General features: G+C 37.8%; 1 protein-coding gene and 1 non-coding gene across 3 annotated transcripts in view; one reads left to right on the top strand and one right to left on the bottom strand.

Annotated features, from left to right (window-relative positions):
- The window catches only part of C14H8orf34 (chromosome 14 C8orf34 homolog), a 364,536-nt gene that overhangs the window by 16,161 nt on the left and 328,380 nt on the right, over positions 1-19,995 (bottom strand). Inside the window, exons 11-12 of one of the 2 annotated variants that reach the window (NM_001199131.1) lie at positions 18,272-18,319; positions 7,137-7,230 (exon numbers count right to left, since the gene is read on the bottom strand). In NM_001199131.1, coding sequence (NP_001186060.1) covers positions 7,137-7,230; positions 18,272-18,319 — 142 coding nt within the window. The remainder of the gene's footprint in view (positions 1-7,136; positions 7,231-18,271; positions 18,320-19,995) is intronic. The other variant, XM_010812074.4, reaches the window with a different exon arrangement.
- On the top strand, positions 16,509-16,580 carry TRNAC-GCA (transfer RNA cysteine (anticodon GCA)). The gene has a single exon. It is a non-coding gene; the product is annotated as a tRNA-Cys (tRNA).

The following is a 19,995-nucleotide window of genomic DNA, read 5'->3' as shown; positions in this document are numbered from 1 at the left end:
ATTCATTGGAAGGACTGATGCTGAAGCCGAAGCTCCAGTACTTTGGCCACCTGATGTGAAGAGCTGACTCATTTGAAAAGACCCTGATGCTGGGAAAGATTGAAGGCAGGAGAAGGGGACGAGAGAGGATGAGATGGTTGGATGCCATCACTGACTCTATGGACATGAGTTTGAGCAAGCTCCAGGAGTTGGTGATGGACAGGGAAGCCTGGCGGGCTGCATCCCATGGGGTCACAAAAAATTGGACATGACTGAGCGACTGAACTGAACTGAACTGAACTGATAATTTCTCAAAACTTATTTTACCAAAAATGTGTTTTTAATAGTTTTTCATGAGATTGGATTTAAAGAAGCAGATACTGTCTGATTCTATAACCCATTACGAAGATATCATACTCTGGAGGCAAACAAAGAGAAAACCAGGCTGTAAAATCAAGAAAAATAGGAGAGGAGAAATACTTCTAGAATAAGAGTATGTGCTGTGCTGTGCTGTGCTTAGTCGTTCAGTCATGTCTGACTCTTTTTGACCCCATGGACTATTTCCTGCCAGGCTCCTCTGTCCATAGGATTCTCCAGGCAAGAATACTGGAGTGGGTTGCCATGCTTTGCTCCAGGGGATCTTCCCAACCCAGGGATCAAATCCAGGTCTCCCAGATTTCAGGTAGATTCTTTACAGTCTGAGCCACCAGGGAAGCCCCAAATGAGAGTATAGACAGCTCAAAAAATCTGCTTGTCTAAATACACAATGAGAACGTAACACAGGGAAAAATCACTAAAATCAACTTTTTAAAAACTCTGGAAATTAGTGAAAGCCTTACAATAATCCATAGAACATTCATTAAAGAAAATCAGTTGAATCTCAATAGGAATAATAACTATGCAGGGTTTTAACTTATCCGATATTAATATCCTTCTCTCTGGTTCTGTAGGAGCCTTGCAAATCAGAACCCTCACAACAATGGTAACTATGAAACAAGCAGCCTATGGTCTACTAGAAGGGGGCAAAACAGATGTAGAGTTCCCAAATATCTAGAGATTCGTCACTATTTGACGTATATGGAAATGCCTCACTTGTATTTTTTTTTTTTTTTTAACATCACTCAGTGAGATACTCTGTCTGTATAGCATTTGTCAAAAACAATCAGGGGTAATAGTTTTATATGGCAGCTGCCTGAGGCAAACAAGAGACTTACCAAAAAATTAAAAAGAAAATACAGTAAATGACATGTCCACAGGAAGTTTTCAAAAACTCAACATAGCTGTGTAGCTCTAGAAGGCCACACAGATGTTCAGTGCTATGCATCTATTCAGGAAAGATCTGATAAGGATCTCACCTCTGGTTGACTTAGAGGCTCTATTTAAGCCATGCTGTAAACTTCTGGAATGTTCATGGCATACATCAATGCTTTGTCCAATCATTGTGCAAATCATATGAGCACCGTGCTCAGTCGTGTCCAGATCTTTGTGACTCCATGGACTGCAGCTTGCAGGTGCTCCTGTCCATGAGATTCTTCAGGCAAGAATACTGGAGTGGGCTGCCATTTCCCCTTCAGGGGAATCTTTCAAGGATTGAGTCTGCATCTCTTGCATCTCCTGCATTGGCAGGGAGATTCTTTACCACTGTGTCACCTGGGAAGTCCAGTCATTAGCTGATATCTAAGTTACTGAGCAAAGACTTCAGTGGCTGTATACAACAAACTATATAGGCTTTACAAAATGAGTTTAGGAAAGTCAGCAAACAGGAAGTCACGATATCACATATGGCAATAAATGTGAAAGCATGGCCCATAAGTGGGAAAAAAACACAGTCAACAGAAACTCCCTGAGGAAGCTAAGATGATGGAATTTCCAGACAAGGACTTTTAATCAACTACTAGAAATATATTCAAGGCGCTAAAGGAAATCATGTCAAATAATTCAAATATGAGAATAAACTCTTATACAGTGGAGATTGGCAACAAAGAGATACAAATTATAAAAGAATAGGTCAACTGAAATCCAGTCTGAGGAACACACACACACATGCACACAAGAAAAATGAACAGTTACTCAGAGACTTTATAGGACACCAGCAAGTATACCAAATACATACAATTGGAGCAAGAATTAGTGACTTGCTTCCAAAGAATTGTATAAAAAGTTGGATTAAAAGTAACTTTACAAGGGAGAAGCCAGCAAACAGTACCATGGCCTGGTGATGTAGGGTATCATCATGTCAGTTGCATATACTCTCTAATATTAAATGATGAGGGTGTTTCACCTTCTTGGTCTTTTCTCCCAAAATACATAACCACAGTCTAATCATGAGAAAACTATTAGACAAATCCTAATTAAGCGGCATTCTACAAAATTCTTGACCTGTATTCCTCAAAAGGTTCAAGGTCATGGAAAATAAGGAAAGACTGAGAAACTGGAAAGACCAGCAGGGATTAGGGAAACATGATGAGTAAATAAAGTCTGCTGCTGCTGCTGCTAAGTCGCTTCAGTCATGTCCGACTCTGTGCGACCCCAGTTAATAGTAGCATTGGTTTATTAGTTTTGTAAATTTACCAACGTATTATGACATGTTGACCTAAGGTTAACTGTAAAGGTAATATATAAATTTTCTGTATTATTTTGGCAATGTTTCTGGAATTCTAAATTATTCTAAACTAAAGAATTAAGAATAAAAATATAATGTAGATTTTGGGTCATGCTTTTGTAAGAAATAAATATGCATGTTTAAATTTTTAAATAGCATTAACACAAAAACATACACAGAAGGAAAGAATATTGAAACATAACACACTAAATTATATAATATTACTATCAAAATTAGTTTTGATATGTTTTCAATGAGATTGCCAACTGCAACCTTTTAACACTAACTTCTGTTAATTCAAAATATACTTAATGAGAATGCCCAATGTTTATTATAATTTGGGGTTCCTAAAAATATAGGTAGTTTAAGTTGGAACCTAACAGTCAAGATACAAATCTGAGAATCTGATCTCTGATGAATATATTTATATTTTTCATCCAAACCCTAGAACAGATAGTAAACTACCTTGCTGTTTTTGACAGCTGGAAAGTCCAGCTTTTTGTTTCCCTTTTCACACCTGAGGCTGCTTTTCCAGGTAACAGACTTTGTACAGCATCATCCTGCCAGCCTCCCGGCCTTAAGCAGACCCAGGGTCAAATCTGCTGTTTTTATGTACAGTGAGATCTCAGACCCCAGGGCCTCAGACCTACATCCAAACCTGAGGTCTCAGTGGGTCACTACCATATTAGTTCCCACTTCATCTGGCTCTTATTTCTTTATTTTGGGCATCTCTGCTGATTTGTTTCTTTGGTTTGGCGTTTCATTTGTTTGCTCATTTTCGATTTGGTTGTTCATGTCAGGAAGATCCCCTGGAGAAGAAATGCAACCCACTTCAGCATTCTTGTCTGGGAAATCCCATGGACAAAGGAGCCTGGCAGGCTACATCCATGGGGTTGCAAAGAGTTGGACACTACTTGCTGACTAAACGACAACAATTCATTTTTAAAAATCCAAAATGTAGTCAGAGGGTGCTGGCTGGCTTGACTGAGGCTGTTTAATGACGTGTGCCTTTGTAGATGTTGAACCTACTGACTAGGGGACCTGACCCTCAATCTTACTCCACACTTATTCCCTTAAATTTAAGCCTTTCTTCTTCTCCATCCTCACATTTGATGTCTAAACTTAACTTACAGATAGAAATGCAGCCTAGAGAAATAAGGTCCAGAGATTAACAACACCATGGAGAAAATTCTGAAAACACAACCCTCTGATTCATTCATTCCAGTAGTTCTCAGTCTTTAGAATAAGCAAAGATCAACTGAAGAGCTTATTAGAAATGCAGAATTCAGAGTTCCATGCACAGAGATTCTGATTGACTAGGTCTGAAGTGGAGTCCAGTAACATGAATAGCAAACAAGTAACCTGGTAGGTGCAAGTGCCTATCATTTCAGTTACTTAGTGACTTCAGATCATAATCTGAGCAATTAAAAACAAGCATAGTCCTGACATGAGTTTTTAAAATTTCTGATGTAGACTTTTATACCAAAATCAGAGTAGAAAGAAAAAGTCTACTTAAGGAGTCTGCTTCTCTTGTTTATAATAAAAGTTTTTAAAGCTTCCCATTGAATTATTCAAGACATATTTTCCTAAATGGTGCTCTTTTATAAAACTTACTTGTGATAAGTCTTAGTTTTAAATGAGACAATAAGAAATATGCACCACTACGAATATTCTGACATTATTTTGAAACTTTCCGCCAAGATAATTTTGTCTCAGGAGAAATCTGAAAATTCCATAAAATTATCTACAAATAATTTATAGGAAGTTGAGTCAAGAAACAGGTGTTACCACTAGAATGATGACTCTTGTCCTTTTCCTATTCATACATTTCTAATATATGAGCCTCTAGACGCTAAATCAGACACTGGGATGACATAGATTTATGTCATTTATTTTCTTTCACTGAGAAAATAAAGAGGTAAATGATTTGTATATATCTTGCCAGCTGTTCCACAAACCTCATACATTGAATACAAACTGAAACAGTAAAGAATCTGCCTGCAATACAGGAGACCCGTGTTCGATCCCTGGGTCAGGAAGATCCCCTGGAGAAGGGAATGGCTACCCACTCCAGTGTTCTTGCCTGGAGAATTCCACTGACAGAGGAGCCAGGCAGTCTGCAGTCTCAGAGTCAGACACGACTGAACGACTAACACTTTCACTTTCACTTTCATCATAACCTCAGTGGCTCCATCTTACACTTGACCCAGTACTTAAATGTTGGATCCTGCTCTGGAAAAGTACTTGCATCTCTGTGCTATGAGTTTGGCTACATTGCCAACTAGCATTCCATTTCCAGATGGCTCCTATTACCACTTAATTATTTTCAAATCCTGATTTTATTTCAAACAATTTACCATTGTCAAGGGTCACCTCCAAGTACAACATGGCTGAAATCAAATATTTTTGGTTCTAGGTCTATGGTTAGGAGAGTTGAAGAATGACCTTCTTCAGAGTAATTGATAGACCATATGGCAAAATCTATAGCTAAACTCTAAACCCAACATTAAAATTTTAATAAAACTATGGATATTTTATGACAATTATTCAGTTGCAATTATTATTTATTTATTGATAAACAAGTCAGTACCAAATTAATCTATTTATTAATTCACTAAATTTTCAGATATTTATTGAGGTCTTAATATGTAACTAAATAAGACAAGAACAGAGTCATTTCCTCTATGAAGTTGCATTCTAATAGAAGATAAGATGATTACAACTTATCATGAAAATCTTGTGAAAGTATATGCAGAAAGACAATATGATTAGATGACAAGAGTTGAAGAAAGTTTTGGGAATTTTTAATTTCCTTTGCATTATTAACTTATTTTCTAGACTTAATACTGATTGGAGACATACAGACTTGAGGGAAAGGAATTAAGTCTGAATTTAGACTTGGATTAAACACACTTTTGATCAATATTTTCTTGATTTTAGTTTTAGTTCATTAAAAATTATAGCACACACATAGAATTAATACACTATGCATCTTATAAGGGTGTTGTTTACCTGGTCATGCTCATCTTGGGCACATATGTGTTGAATCTAAGAGAGTTAAACTATCCCAACTATCCCAATTACATACACTGCCTTTATACACCACACACATGAACACACACACACATTCCCTTGAAGGGTTTGTTTAATGCAAAATTTACAAAGACCTAAAAAAATCTGATGAAAACTATTAAATCCAAACTCTAGAATGAGAGTTTCCATATCTTTAAATGTGTGGGGAGTAAGGGGTATAAACGTGCTTGCCTTTGTTTTCGTAAAAGTTGTGGGCCACTTGTTCTTTTAGATTTGGGGGATTCGGTTTTTATCCTACGCTGCCCTTTTCCTAGACTATTTTACTTAGGATCCCTTGTGTTAAAGACCTCCTAAATGACTCTCCTATTAAAAATAGATTAAAAGATAAATTACTCTTTATCTTCATACTTGCTTAAACTACACTCTACTTTCTGAGTCTTCATCAGTTGTTTTCTAAAGAAGGTGCTTCCCTCCACTAGAGTCTGTACAATGACAGTGTCTTACTCACTGCATTTCGGATGTGCCAGCTGAATGCCACTGCAGTTGTCTCCTCCTCTCACCTGAGCTCTCACCATATAGGTCCCCCTCCTGGCTATGTTCTTTCTAGCCACATAAGCCTACAGTTACACAAGCAGGATCAGGATATTTACAAATGCCTTTTCACCTGGAAGAGTGATTCCCTGAATCTCTCTGGTACAGAATCATGTTACCTTGTAACATATCAGGTATCTCCGATGACTATAGCTCAAGGGAACAGTTAATTGATCACACCAATTATCATGAGGGCTAGGTTATTATTTACAATTTTTATTTCTCTCTACAGGCTACAAAAGAAAAAAAAAAGGTAAAATTCTGATATCTTATTGTTTTAAAAATCAACGTTTTTCCTCAATGATCCAGACACTAACCTCTCATCTACAATGCTGAACCCATCTGTCTGAGAATGTCAATAACTCCTAGAGAGCATGCACTGAATTACCCCAAGTTATAGTCATTCATTCTTTATTATGGTTAAAATCCAATGACTTAAATCAGGGGCTAGATATACTAACGATCTTAAGTACTATTACAACATTAATCTTTTTATGAACTTAGAACAGTTTTACATATATCAATTTATTCATTTAACAAATACTGATAATTTCAACTATAATATTGAGCAGTTCCTAATATACTTCAAAACATTTTAATAACCACAAGTTATATGGATATAAATATATAGTATTAATATAAGAGTAACATTTCAAATAGACATTTTATATTGGTCTTCAGAAAGAATAATGCCTGTTTTAAGATACTACACCTCTTTTCAGAAAGTTAAACTTATAGGTCTCTGCACCACAATTAAAACATCACTGAATCAAGATTTATAGGCAGAAAGTATAGCTTCACTTTACATGTGCTCCACAAACAAGTTTGAATTTTTTGCAGATATTGTTTGATGTTAGGAAAAGAATGTACCATCATCATGAATGTCCTTTCGCTAAAAGCAATTTGTCAATAAACATCAGTGTCTACTCACGTTTCTCTTGTTCTGTCTCTACTCCTTCGCTTTCTGTGTCACTTGGCAGGATCCACGGTTGATGAACCACCTGCAGTTGCTTTAAAGAGTCATCCTGCCAAAGAAGAAACTTATTTGGATTAAATTCTAGAATGATACTGTGAATATGGGTGAACACTTCAGTTCCTATGAATTACATGTCAAAAAAACATAACGAGAATTTCCTCACAACAGAAAAGAATTCTAAGCTTAAATTCCTTTCCATTTCATGGACATGCCACAAACTCTGAACTCATTATTTTTAACTTTCTCCTTTTAATAAGATTTAATGTCTTAATAAGAAATATCTAGGACTTCCTTCGGAGAAGGCAATGGCAACCCACTCCAGTACTCTTGCCTGGAGAATCTCAGGAATGGGGGAGCCTGGTGGGCTGCCATCTATGGGGTCGCACAGAGTCGGACACGACTGAAGTGACTTAGCAGCAGCAGCAGCAGGACTTCCTTGGTGACTCAGATGGTAACGAATCTGCCTGCGATTCAGGAGACCTGTGTTCAATCCCTGGGTCAGGAAGATCCCTGGAGAAGGGAATGACAACCCACTCCAATATTCTTGCCTGGAGAATTCCATGAACAGAGGAACCTGGCAGGCTATAATCCATGGGGTTGCAAAGAGTTGGACACGACTGAGCAACTAACATACAACACTAGACTATGTTTCTTCCTGAGTTATTGTTTTTATGAATTCCTGGCACTCATTGTGGGGAATATAATAATGAAATATTCAATATAAAACTGCATAAAATGTGTCTGTTTGCCATCAAGGTTCCAATTCCTTTAAATGTGATTAAGGATTAGTAGGATTCAGAGAACAGTCTCAACTTTACCCTTTAGTACTACTTCACTACCTTCTTCCTCTTATTACTTCCTATTTTCATTAATATAGTTCTTAAGTACTTCCTTGCTGCTCCACACCTCCATCACTGACCTAAGGCAGTCCCTCATCATCTCGCATCCTGACTGTAGTTATAGTCGTCTACAAGTTTTCTAGGATTAAGATTCATACCTTCCCTAATTCTCTCCACCATTTCCTTGCCATGGTGAGATTTTAATAATGGCACATGATGCATTCATTACCTCATTTATAACCCTCGAGTGGTCTTCTCATTATCCCCAGCATAAAATCACAACTCAAGGCCCTTCATGCTTCATGCTGGTCTAGCCTCTGATTTACCACCACTTCCATCTCCATTCCACCTTGACTGACACTTCCACTCCAGCTATCATTAACTGGTAGTTCCCCAACTTTCTCATTCTCTCTAATTTACTAAGATGTTTTCCTATGTTATACTTCCTGCTTAGGATGCACTCTATCTGTCTCAAACATTAACAGTCCTCCCAGGGCTCAGTTGTCATCTCCATCGTGACGTTGTATGAGTTTCGATAAGTGCTCTAATGATCGATGTGCATGCATGCCTGCTAAGTCGCTTCAGTTGTGTCTGACTCTTTTGTGACCCCATGGACTGTAGCCTGCCAGGCTCCTCTGTCCATGGGATTTCCCAGGCAGGAATACTGGAATGGGTGCCAATTCTTTCTCCAGGGGATCTTCCTGAGCCAGGGATCAAACCCAAGTCTCCTGCATTGGCAGGCAGATTCTTTACCACTGAGCCACCAGGAAAGCCCTAATTTATTTTTAGGATTTAATTTTTTTTTCCAATACTGGATTTGGTCCTGCAGGAGTAAAGTACAGAAGCAGTACAAATCTGAAAAATCTTAACTTTAGAATTCCATAACAGTAGAGAGAACTACAGAAGTAAATTTTCAAAAATCTTCACATAACAGAAAGGGATATCACATCCCTGAAGTTTTTCACATGGCGTCTCCGGGTTTAAAGAATATGAAAAATGATCTTTTTGGTCTTATAAGGTAAAATCAAATGGCAAAAGCTCTTTGTTTAAAACAGAAAAAAGTTTAAAGTGATCATGAAAAAAATGTTTTTAATTGAAAAAGCATTTTGGCTATTTAGCTTTTTGGTCCAAATCCTAAAATATGTTTTCATAAGAAAAGATATGACCAGTAAGTCAATAGTGTTACTTTTTCCCACAATAGTTCAGAATATTCAATAATACTACTGATTGGTTTCTGGTCTTAATGGTTTTACTGTTGAACAGATAAGCTATTCTTAGTTTATTACAAATTATTTAAAGTACAAATGAAACATCAGCTTGGTAAAATTTGTAGTTTGGGAAGAACTTTAAAATGTTGAGCTGTTGGAATCAGAATCGTAGAGATAGTATAAATATTTCTGTTAATAGATCATTTAAATGTTTTACTTTGGTTTTCCCTTGAATACAGTTAGTAATATAATGCACCTGTTTGCTTCATCAATGCCAACAGGCAAAACTATGTATGGCCAAAGTTCAGCCCATCAGACTACTTATAATTCTTTTTGATGGGGTCAAGGAGCTAAAATTGTGAACATTTTTAAAAACAAGAGTTGACATGTTCCTTTTTTGCCAACTTATTCAAAAAATTTTCTACAGGAATACTTAACTCTTTCTGAGCATAGTACAAACTATTTCATATTCCCAAGAGCAAGTTCTTTGGATTGCTTTTAGAAGAAATGCCATTCATCCTGTTTCTAAAACACTTTCACCATAAGTATGTAAATGTCCAGGGACCAGAAGTGGTGGGAAATAGTGACATGTATCATATGGAAAACAGTCTCTAGCCCTGTATCAACATATCATTTTATCTGCTAACAGAGTAAGTGCTTTATAAACTTTAGCAGTATTGTTATTCCACATGGCTGGTTTATTTTTGGATTCTCTAAATGCAATCCATCAGTGATTGATGTCATGTGTGGCCATAGGTTATTCTGGTTTTTAGAGAGGAAAAAAAATGGTCCTCTGCTCAAACGCTCACATTGGATAATTTAACTCTGAGGCAACTAAATATTTCTTTCTCTTTGGTTAAGAATGACAATAATACAGAAAACATCAGCATCAACCTTTCAAAAGGGATTATCACTTTTATTTTATTTCTCTAAAGATCTTTACTTCAAGACTCTAAAAAGTAAGTATTCCTGAAGCATGTTGCAAATAAAGCAAAATAATACTATATCCCACTTACATACATTTACTAGACTGCAAAACTGATAGAGAATTAAATCTATACTTCTGTTAAAATAAAATTCTCCCTGTATAATTTATATACTTAATACAGTTTGGAAATAATTTTGTATTTGTTAATGAAATGGCTAGTATCATCAGGCTGAACACTGTAATTATTTTGCGAATTATATTTCTGTAGCTTGTTTCTTTTGCATATCATCCGAGGACAATTAAAACATAAGAACAGGGAGACTTCCCCAGTGGTCCAGTGGTTAAGACTCTGCCTTCCAATGCAGAGGATGCTGCTGCTGCTGCTGCTGCTAAGTCGCTTCAGTCATGTCCGACTCTGTGTGACCCCATAGACAGCAGCCCACCAGGCTCCCCTATCCCTGGGATTCTCCAGGAAAGAACACTGGAGTGGGTTGCCATTTCCTTCTCCAATGCATGAAAGTGAAAAGTGAAAGTGAAGTTGCTCAGTCGTGTCCGACTCCTAGTGACCCCATGGACTGCAGCCTACCAGGCTTCCCCATCCATGGGATTTTCCAGGCAAGAGTACTGGAGTGGGCTGCCATCGCCTTCTCCGAATGCAGAGGATGAAGGTTCCATAACTGATCAGGAAACTAGGATACTGCATGCCCCAGGGTGCAGCCAATTTTTTTTTTAACTAAAATAAACACAACATTGTAAATCAACTATATTTCAATTAAAATTAAAAATAATTAAGAACAGGAAAGTGATACATTTGAGAAAATATAAGTTTGAATGAACAAGATCTGGGAAAAGAAAAAAAGGAGCAATAACAAAGTTACAACAATATGGTAGAATATGAAAAACATTACAAAATAAACACAACCTGCTAAAAAAAATTTACCCAACAAATTTGCTACATTACACTACATATTGGTATTGCCCTCTGAAGAACTGTACAAAAAAGATCTTCACGACCCAGATAATCACGATAGTGTGATCACTGACCTAGACCCAGACATCCTGGAATGTGAAGTCAAGTGGGCCTTAGCAAGCATCACTACGAACAAAGCTAGTGGAGGTGACGGAATTCCAGTTGAGCTATTCCAAATCCTGAAAGATGATGCTGTGAAAGTGCTGCACTCAATATGCCAGCAAATTTGGAACACTCAGCAGTGGCCACAGGACTGGAAAAGGTCAGTTTTCATTCCAATCCCAAAGAAAGGCAATGCCAAAGAATGCTCAAACTACCGCACAATTGCAGTCATCTCACATGCTAGTAAAGTAATGCTCAAAATTCTCCAAGCCAGGCTTCAGCAATATGTGAACTGTGAAATTCCTGATGTTCAAGCTGGTTTTAGAAAAGGCAGAGGAACCAGAGATCAAATTGCCAACATCTGCTGGATCATGGAAAAAGCAAGAGAGTTTCAGAAAAGCATCTATTTCTGCTTTATTGACTATGCCAAAGCCTTTGACTGTGTGGATCACAATAAACTGTGGAAAATTCTGAAAGAGATGGGAATACCAGACCACCTGACCTGCCTCTTGAGAAATTTGTATGCAGGTCAGGAAGCAACAGTTAGAACTGGACATGGAACAACAGACTGGTTCCAAATAGGAAAAGGAGTACATCAAGGGTGTATATTGTCACCCTGCTTATTTAACTTCTATGCAGAGTACATCATGAGAAACGCTGGACTGGAAGAAACACAAGCTGGAATCAAGATTGCCGGGAGAAATATCAATAACCTCAGATATGCAGATGACACCACCCTTATGGCAGAAAGTGAAGAGGAACTAAAAAGCCTCTTGATGAAAGTGAAAGAGGACAGTGAAAAAGTTGGCTTAAAGCTCAACATTCAGAAAACGAAGATCATGGCATCCGGTCCCATCACTTCATGGGAAATGGATGGGGAAACAGTGGAAACAGTGTCAGACTTTATTTTTCTGGGCTCCAAAATCACTGCAGATGGTGACTGCAGCTATGAAATTAAAAGACGCTTACTCCTTGGAAGGAAAGTTATGACCAACCTAGATAGCATGTTCAAAAACAGAGACATTACTTTGCCAACAAAGGTTCGTCTAGTCAAGGCTATGGTTTTTCCTGTGGTCATGTATGGACGTGAGGAGTTGGACTGTGAAGAAGGCTGAGCGCTGAAGAATTGATGCTTTTGAACTGTGGTGTTGGAGAAGACTCTTGAGAGTGCCTTGGACTGCAAGGAGATCCAACCAGTCCATTCTGAAGGAGATCAGCCCTGGGTTTTCTTTGGAAGGAATGATGCTAAAGCTGAAACTCCAGTACTTTGGCCACCTCATGCGAAGAGTTGACTCATTGGAAAAGACTCTGATGCTGGGAGGGATTTGGGGCAGGAGGAGAAGGGGACAACAAAGGATGAGATGGCTGGATGGCATCCCTGACTCGATGGACGTGAGTCTCAGTGAACTCCGGGAGTTGGTGATGGACAGGGAGGCCTGGCGTGCTGCGATTCATGGGGTTGCAAAGAGTCGGACACGACTGAGCAACTGATCTGATCTGATCTGATAAAAGAAATGTTCACATATTGAGTTATAGGGAAGTCTTCTGGCTTATGCATGAGTTAACTTGAATCTGATCCTAACTAAAATAGCCTGTTTGTGGCCTATCAAACATACATTGCACGTCTGCTTTAATTATTAGAGAAAAGGACACATTGACCAAAGAATGAAGAATGTCCATGTTAAAAATAAAGATTAAATGCCTCTCTTTCTGGGACACCAATGCTGGGCCTCCTTCAGTGATAAGACTCCCTTCCCAGGTGCCAAGGCCACACTGACTTGCTGTGTACTTGCTGGACTCTTCTTTTTTTTGAAACCTTGAAGAAATGTAGCCCTGACTTGTTTGATGTTCTTTGTTCTGACAAGATACAAAACTGTGCTGAAAACCCTGCATCTCCTGAACAGTTTCTCAGAGTCATCTGGGATGTAGGCTTCTGGGCCAGTCCTCAGTTTGGCTCAAAAAATACTTTTTTCTATGTTTCTTATTGATTACTGATGATTTTCGTGACACCTCCATCTTATTTCTTAACTCACTCCTTTTTGTGGTTTTTCTATTCAAGGAAATTATAGGATGACATTGTAAAAACTTTGAAAGTAACAAAAGATGATTGGGTAGTCAATGAAAAACAAGTCATTTTTCTGGCAAGCCCTTTCATTTGTCTGATTTTATGAAGGCACTCTTTCATTGACTTTGAGCTATGTTATAACTGTGCAATTTATAGAAATGTATAGTAGTGCAAATAATTCTTGTCTGTATAAAAGCAAATTGCATCTACCTGAATGCACTTGATTAGTATTTTTTACATCTATTTATAACTTCATTTGAACATTCTTTATTAGACTACACATGTGAGGATTTGAATTCTCCTTAGAACTGGCTGTAACATCTTATTGGTTTCCTCATTCATTAGTGAGTTAAATAAATTTTGACATATTCATTTTATATCTCTATGAAAGCCATCATTGTCATAACTTTTTAAAAATTACTATCCTTAACATGTATTGATTCTTACTAAATATCAATGACAAAACAGGGTTTCCCTGAAGAAAAGCTTTGTTTTCTATTTTTCTAGAAATGAGAAATAAAATTATGATGCTGCGTTCTAGTTATTTCCATTTTTAAAAAGTAAATCCTTGTGCATGATAAAAAGCAAAGACCTCTTATTATTATAGGAGAATAATGTCATGCACACTCCTTCAAAAGTATAGTTGGAACTTCAGTAATGATCACAGAATATACCACAGGAAGAAAAGATGCCAAAATCGGCATGAAAAGCAACTCTAAATTATTTGGCTGCAAAGAATCAACCCTCTTTCCAGTTTAGATGGTACAGCTGACAAAATCAACCTCAAGAGATTTGAAAAGACCTGTCTGCTCACGGTGCTTCTTTTCCTGTCTGACACCCTCGGAGACTGTGATGCTGCGTCTCGACACCTTGAGTTAGTCTCCCCTCCTCTGTGTGCTGTCTCCGGCCTTCAGCTAACTTCCTGAAGTTATGAGGAACCACTTGAAACTGCTCTGGTGTGCGTGCATGCTCAGTCACTTCAGTCCTGTTCAACTCTTTGAGACCCCGTGGACTGTAGGCCACTAAATATCTCTGTCCATGGGATTTTCCAGGCAAGAATAGTGAAGTGGGTTGCTATTTCCTCCTTTGGGGGATCTTTCTAACCCAGGGATTGAACCCAAGTCTCCTGTGGCTCCTGCATTGGAAGTGGATGGATTCCCATAGAGCCATCAGGGAAGCTGCTCTTGAACAAGTTTAAAAAATCATTAACTTCAGTCTTGAGCTCGTTACAGATACTCAATCATTTAAACTGACAATATTCATCTGATGAATACATATGCAAATGAATACATTTCTCTAATAATTAGGAGATTTTTAAGCAGTATACTATGCTTGTTGGTGTTGTTTAGTCACTAAGTAATGTCCAACTCTTTGTAACACCATGGACCTGTAGCCCACCAGGCTCCTTTGTCCGTGGAGTTCTCCAGGCAACAGTACTGGAGTAGGTTGCCATTTCTTTCTCCAGGGGATCTTTCTGACCCAGGGACTGAATCCGTGTCTCCTGCATTGGCAGGCGGATTCTTTACTGTTGAGCCACCAGGGAAACCCATATTGTATGCCACTTTCCAATTACTCCTCTTGGAAATGCGATATTTTAAATGGTTTAGCTTCTCTACAAAAGGTATGGCAAGCTTTGCAAGTATTTGGTTTTAAGTTGTTTTCAATTATATATACATATATTTTTTTGAGTGAATGTTAACATTATAATTGTAACAGCTAAGACTTTTGCAAAGTGAAAATTTTATTCCTACCCTGAGTTATTAAGTACCTTACATGTAAAGAACACATAATTTCTTTTTAAACTGTTAGAACCATTTTGAGGATCAAGAGAAGTAAACTATTATAAAATATCTTCTTTTCATTTTTCCAAGAATACAAATCCTATCTGAAAAAATAAATAATACATTAAAAATATAGAAAATATAGACATTTCATTTTAGCCTTCCCTTTAGAGGAGACCATATTGTCTCCTTAATTTTGACTTAGGTCTGAACAGAATTGCCTAACATCATGTGGTTATGATTCTATCTAATTATAAGACTAAATTTACAAAATACAAAAAAAAAGGGGGACTTTGATGTGCAAAGAGCTGTTCAAACTTTAGCAAGAAATGTTAAATATAATAAAAATGTAAACTCTATGGTTTATTTGAGTTTTAGTGTGTACTAAATAAAAGCAAATGCTTGCTAGATCACTTTTAACTTCAATGCTTCTAACATTTATAAATACTGCTCCTCACTGTTTGCTGATTCTACTAACAAGAAGGAAGGCAAAAGCAAAATAAGAGTGTAAGTGAGAAGAAACAAAAACTATCATTTTATGCCTCACATTCTCAACATTTTTGCACTGGCAAGGAAGAAGAATTTAAATGTATATTTTCTACAGACCAAATGGAATGATTAACATCTGCAAAAAAAGAAACTATCAATAAATAGTTCATTCATTAAGGTCATACTTAGTTTTTATGTAAAGGATGATTGTTTACTGGTTTTAAAAAGAGCTAAAATCTAAATATCAACCAATATTAGATCAAAAGTACTATGTGACACTGACCCCCTAGAAAGGTAAGGCTTACCTTGGGTAGCTCACACACAGTCCTAAATTCAAACTGAAAGTGAGCAATGAATCTCAGAAGCTAGAGAGATTATATACCCTAATCAACCAAAAAATACTATTCTTGAAAGTAAATGAATAAACAGTAAATAAATAAATAAATTTATTAATAAGAATTTCTCCTTAACCTATGTTATACAAAATTGGGGATTTTCTATGATGTATGCAGTTACTAGGAATAGCATCGGAAAGAACACGTCAGCTTGTCAAACTGTAGGGTATTTATGAATCACACAGAATTCCTGGTAGAAACGTAAATTTTGATTCTTTGGATCTGGTGTGAGTGCTGAGATTTGGCATTTCTTGCAAGCCCCCAGGGGATCCAGTGTCACTGGTCAGAGGAACTCACTGAGGAGCAATGCCCTGCTAGTGCTTCCGATGTGTGTTGGTTGCTTAGTTGTGTCCGACTCTGTGACCCCATGGACTATACCCTGCCAGGCTCCTCTGTTCATGGAATTCTCTAGGCAAGAATACTGGAGTGGGTTGCCATTCCCTTCTCCAGGGGATCTTCCCGACCCAGGGATCGAACCTGAGTTGCCTGTGTTTCCTGCATTGGCAGGTAGATTTTTTTTTTTTTTTTTAAATCACTGAGCCATGGGGCCTCCCTGGTGGCTCAGACGGTAAAGCGTCTGCCTGCAATGCAGGAGACCTGGGTTCGATTCCTGGTCAGGAAGATCCCCTGGAGAAGGAAATGGCAATCCATTCCAGCACTCTTGCCTGGAAAATCCCATGGACGGAGGAGCCTGATAGGCTATAGTCCATGGGGTCGCAAAGAGTCGGACACGACTGAGAGACTTCACTTTTTCACCTTCAAGCTGCTTGGGAAGCCCTTGTCCCATAAAGTATTTACACAATTGCATATAACATGCACATTTAGATTGCACGTGTATAATGAGAAAATAAGGATCTTTTCCTTGGATAAGAACCATAAAATTAAACTGTCTCTTTTTAAAAGTTCTATCACATATGCAGCCCTTTTCCTGTACTGGCATCTCAGTGGTCTCCTTTCTCTACAGTACTAGATCCATACAGGACACATTTAAAAGGTATTAGGCACCCTTTTTGTGGAGGTGACCTACTACCCTTAGTCCCTGGTGGGGAATGCTGACCAAGGGCTTGAGCAACCATGGAATCCTAAAGGGAGGTTCTAAGTGTACATACTGAAAATAGTATCTCTATCTTCTTGGGAAACATTAATTGCTTTAACGTATTTATCTAGATTTCAACATCAAGTACATTAAATTGAAATTTAAAGTTGATGCACTAACCCTTCAAATTTTTTTCCCCCATATATTTTGATTTCTAACCTGAGTTCAGAACATCTACCTAGTTATTCCCTTGCTTTCCTTTTGCTACCCTTTCTCCATGTGCCTTTGGTAAAATTTCAACCACCTCCACACAAGCATGCAAACCAGAGATGTTAAAAACTTAAAGGGGGTGCCATGTACTCGAACTGTCCTCTTTGAGTGATATCTGGAAGCAAGAATGACTTTAAGTATGGGTACACTGTTCTGAATAAACATATGAAGTACCTACTACACTGAGCAGGCCACTCAAAATGGTCTTTGAATGGATTCATGCATGTAAGAATAAAATATTTAGAGAAACAGTTTCTGTCTCACTGAGAAGCAATATTCAAACCAAATATTTGCTACTTCTATGACTTCATTGCCAAACTGCTTCCCAGACTCCTTCACCTGCAAAAGATTCAGAAGGCTAATTTAGTGACCATTATGGTTTGGCTTCAGACCAAGTTTTATGGAGTCTGTCCACTGGCTTATCTGAGAGTTCTCAAATGCAGTTTGCAGACAGAGCAAAAACACATCCCGAGACACAGAGAATCCTTGGCTATCTCCAAAATAAAACCAGGAGTCTCAATGCCTTTGCAACAAAAATCTGCCAGACATTTTTATTGTCAAGATAGCACTTTGCTTAATGACTTGTAGGGATAACATCCTTGATGAACATTTATCACATGAATGAATGCCAGTTTGGTACAGCTTATTCTCTCTGTAAGAGCAATGATCGCGTCTTATTTTGTTGTGCACAGCCAATATAAAACATGTGTTTCTCATTTATTAGGATATCAACAAATGCTTGCTAATGAAAATACACAATAGCCTTAGGTTTATACCATTTTACATTCATTTTCAAGATGAATTAAATATAGGATCTCCTCACCAGAGAGGAACATAACACCATTTTGATAACCTACTATATACTGTCTTTTTTTTTTTTGTAGGGATGACCAGTGAATGGGTATAGACTGGAAACCCTATAGGCAGATGGAGAAAGCCCAAGTGGGTGCCTCACTCCATATGATAGACTTAATTCAGACCATGTACAAGACCACCTGAAAACTCACTTCTTCCATGTAGTTTTTCAATGACTGTCCTCCACTGACCGCTTCTCCCTAGAGGCAGAGAGGAAGAGAGTTTGAAAAAGTCAGGAGAAGGAGAAAGAATAAAAGAAGAGTCATGAAAAGTAGTAGAATCTGGGAGCAACACTAAATCTATACTATTCCCCCACCACTTCTTTTGGTTGTTGTTGTTTAGTTGCTAAGTCATGTCTGACTGTTCCGCAACCTCATGGATTGTAGCCCACCAGACTCCTCTGTTGATGGGATTTCCCAGGCAAAAATATAAGAGTAGTTGCAATTTCCTTCTCAAGGCAATCTTCCCAATCCAGGAATCAAACCCACATCTCCTGCATTGGCAGGCGGATTCTTCACCACTGAGTCACCAGGGAAGCCCCACCTCAGTTGATACTTGTGGGGTCAACTGTTTGACAAATTCTTACTCAGAAGGAAATAATTTTTTCAAGGCAACAATATATCTTTCAGGTAGAGTTTAGGTTATATAAAGAAATACCACCTAGTAGAGCTATAATAGCTACACCTTAGGCATTAGTCGCTCAGTCATGTCCAACTCTTTGACCCCATGGACTGTAGCCCGCCAGACTCCTCTGTCCATGGGATTCTCCAGGCAAGAATACTGGAGTAGGTAGCCATTCCCTTCTCCAAGAGATCTTCCTGACCCGGGGGTCAAACCCAGGTGTCCCGCATTGCAGGAAAATTCCTTACCATCCAAGCCACGAAGGACAACTTAGAACTGAATGTTAAATGACTAGCATCCAAATTTCTGTTATTAACTTTATAAATATGTACTTAAAACTAGGCTAATAAAAAACTCACTAATTCTGTATTCAATAAATCTGTGTGAAGACCTAACATTATATAAATATATATGTAACAAGTCATATAAAAGTTATACATATATACACACACACATATATACACCTATATACATAACTATATGGAAGTATAGTTGATTTACAATATTGTGTTCATTTCAGATGTACAGCAAAGTGATTCAGTTTCGAAAAAGATATACTTTTATACTTCATGGCCAGAAACATTTGGAAATAAATTCTGAGATACCATGAAATGATAAATTCTAGGACACCATGTGTGTTTAAAAGATAAGTAAATAAATATGAATAAAGCTTACATTTGTTTCTATAACTTTTCAAAGACCCTCCTTTTTAACTTTTCAAGGCTCTCGTATGCATGATCTTATTTGATTGATGTTTTTACTACAACTTGAGGGTAAGGCATTCTCAGGCCAATTGGATCCATAAAGAAATTGAAGACAGGGCTGCAGACAGCAATGCTTAAAGGCCAGGAGCCAAAAAAGGCATTGCTGGGTCTGGAGTCAACCCTGACACTCTTATACCTTGCTGAAATGAAAATTCTAAAAGGAAAAATTAAATTCACTTTAGTTTTTTGTTTTTTTTTTTTAATGGTGATATGAGACCCAGCTTCAACCCTGGGTTGGGAAGATCCCCTGGAGAAGGGAATCGCTACCCACTCCAGTATCCTTGCCTGGAGAATCCCCATGGACAGAGGAGCCTAATGAGATACAGAGTATGGGATCGCAGAGAGTCGGACATGACTGAGCAACTAACACTTTCACAACTTCACATACTCCAAAGCATTTTCAGAGGGTTAAAAAAAAATTTTTTTTTCTCATAACAAAAATTAATCTAGGAATAAAGTCCTGGGATTCTTTAGAAATCACAGATGGGGTC

The sequence above is a fragment of the Bos taurus genome, chromosome 14 (genome assembly GCF_002263795.3).
Source record: "Bos taurus isolate L1 Dominette 01449 registration number 42190680 breed Hereford chromosome 14, ARS-UCD2.0, whole genome shotgun sequence".
NCBI classification, from domain to species: Eukaryota; Metazoa; Chordata; class Mammalia; order Artiodactyla; family Bovidae; genus Bos; species Bos taurus.
The sequence above is the reverse complement of the archived record's forward strand: the minus strand, read 5'-3'. Positions and strand labels throughout refer to the sequence as shown.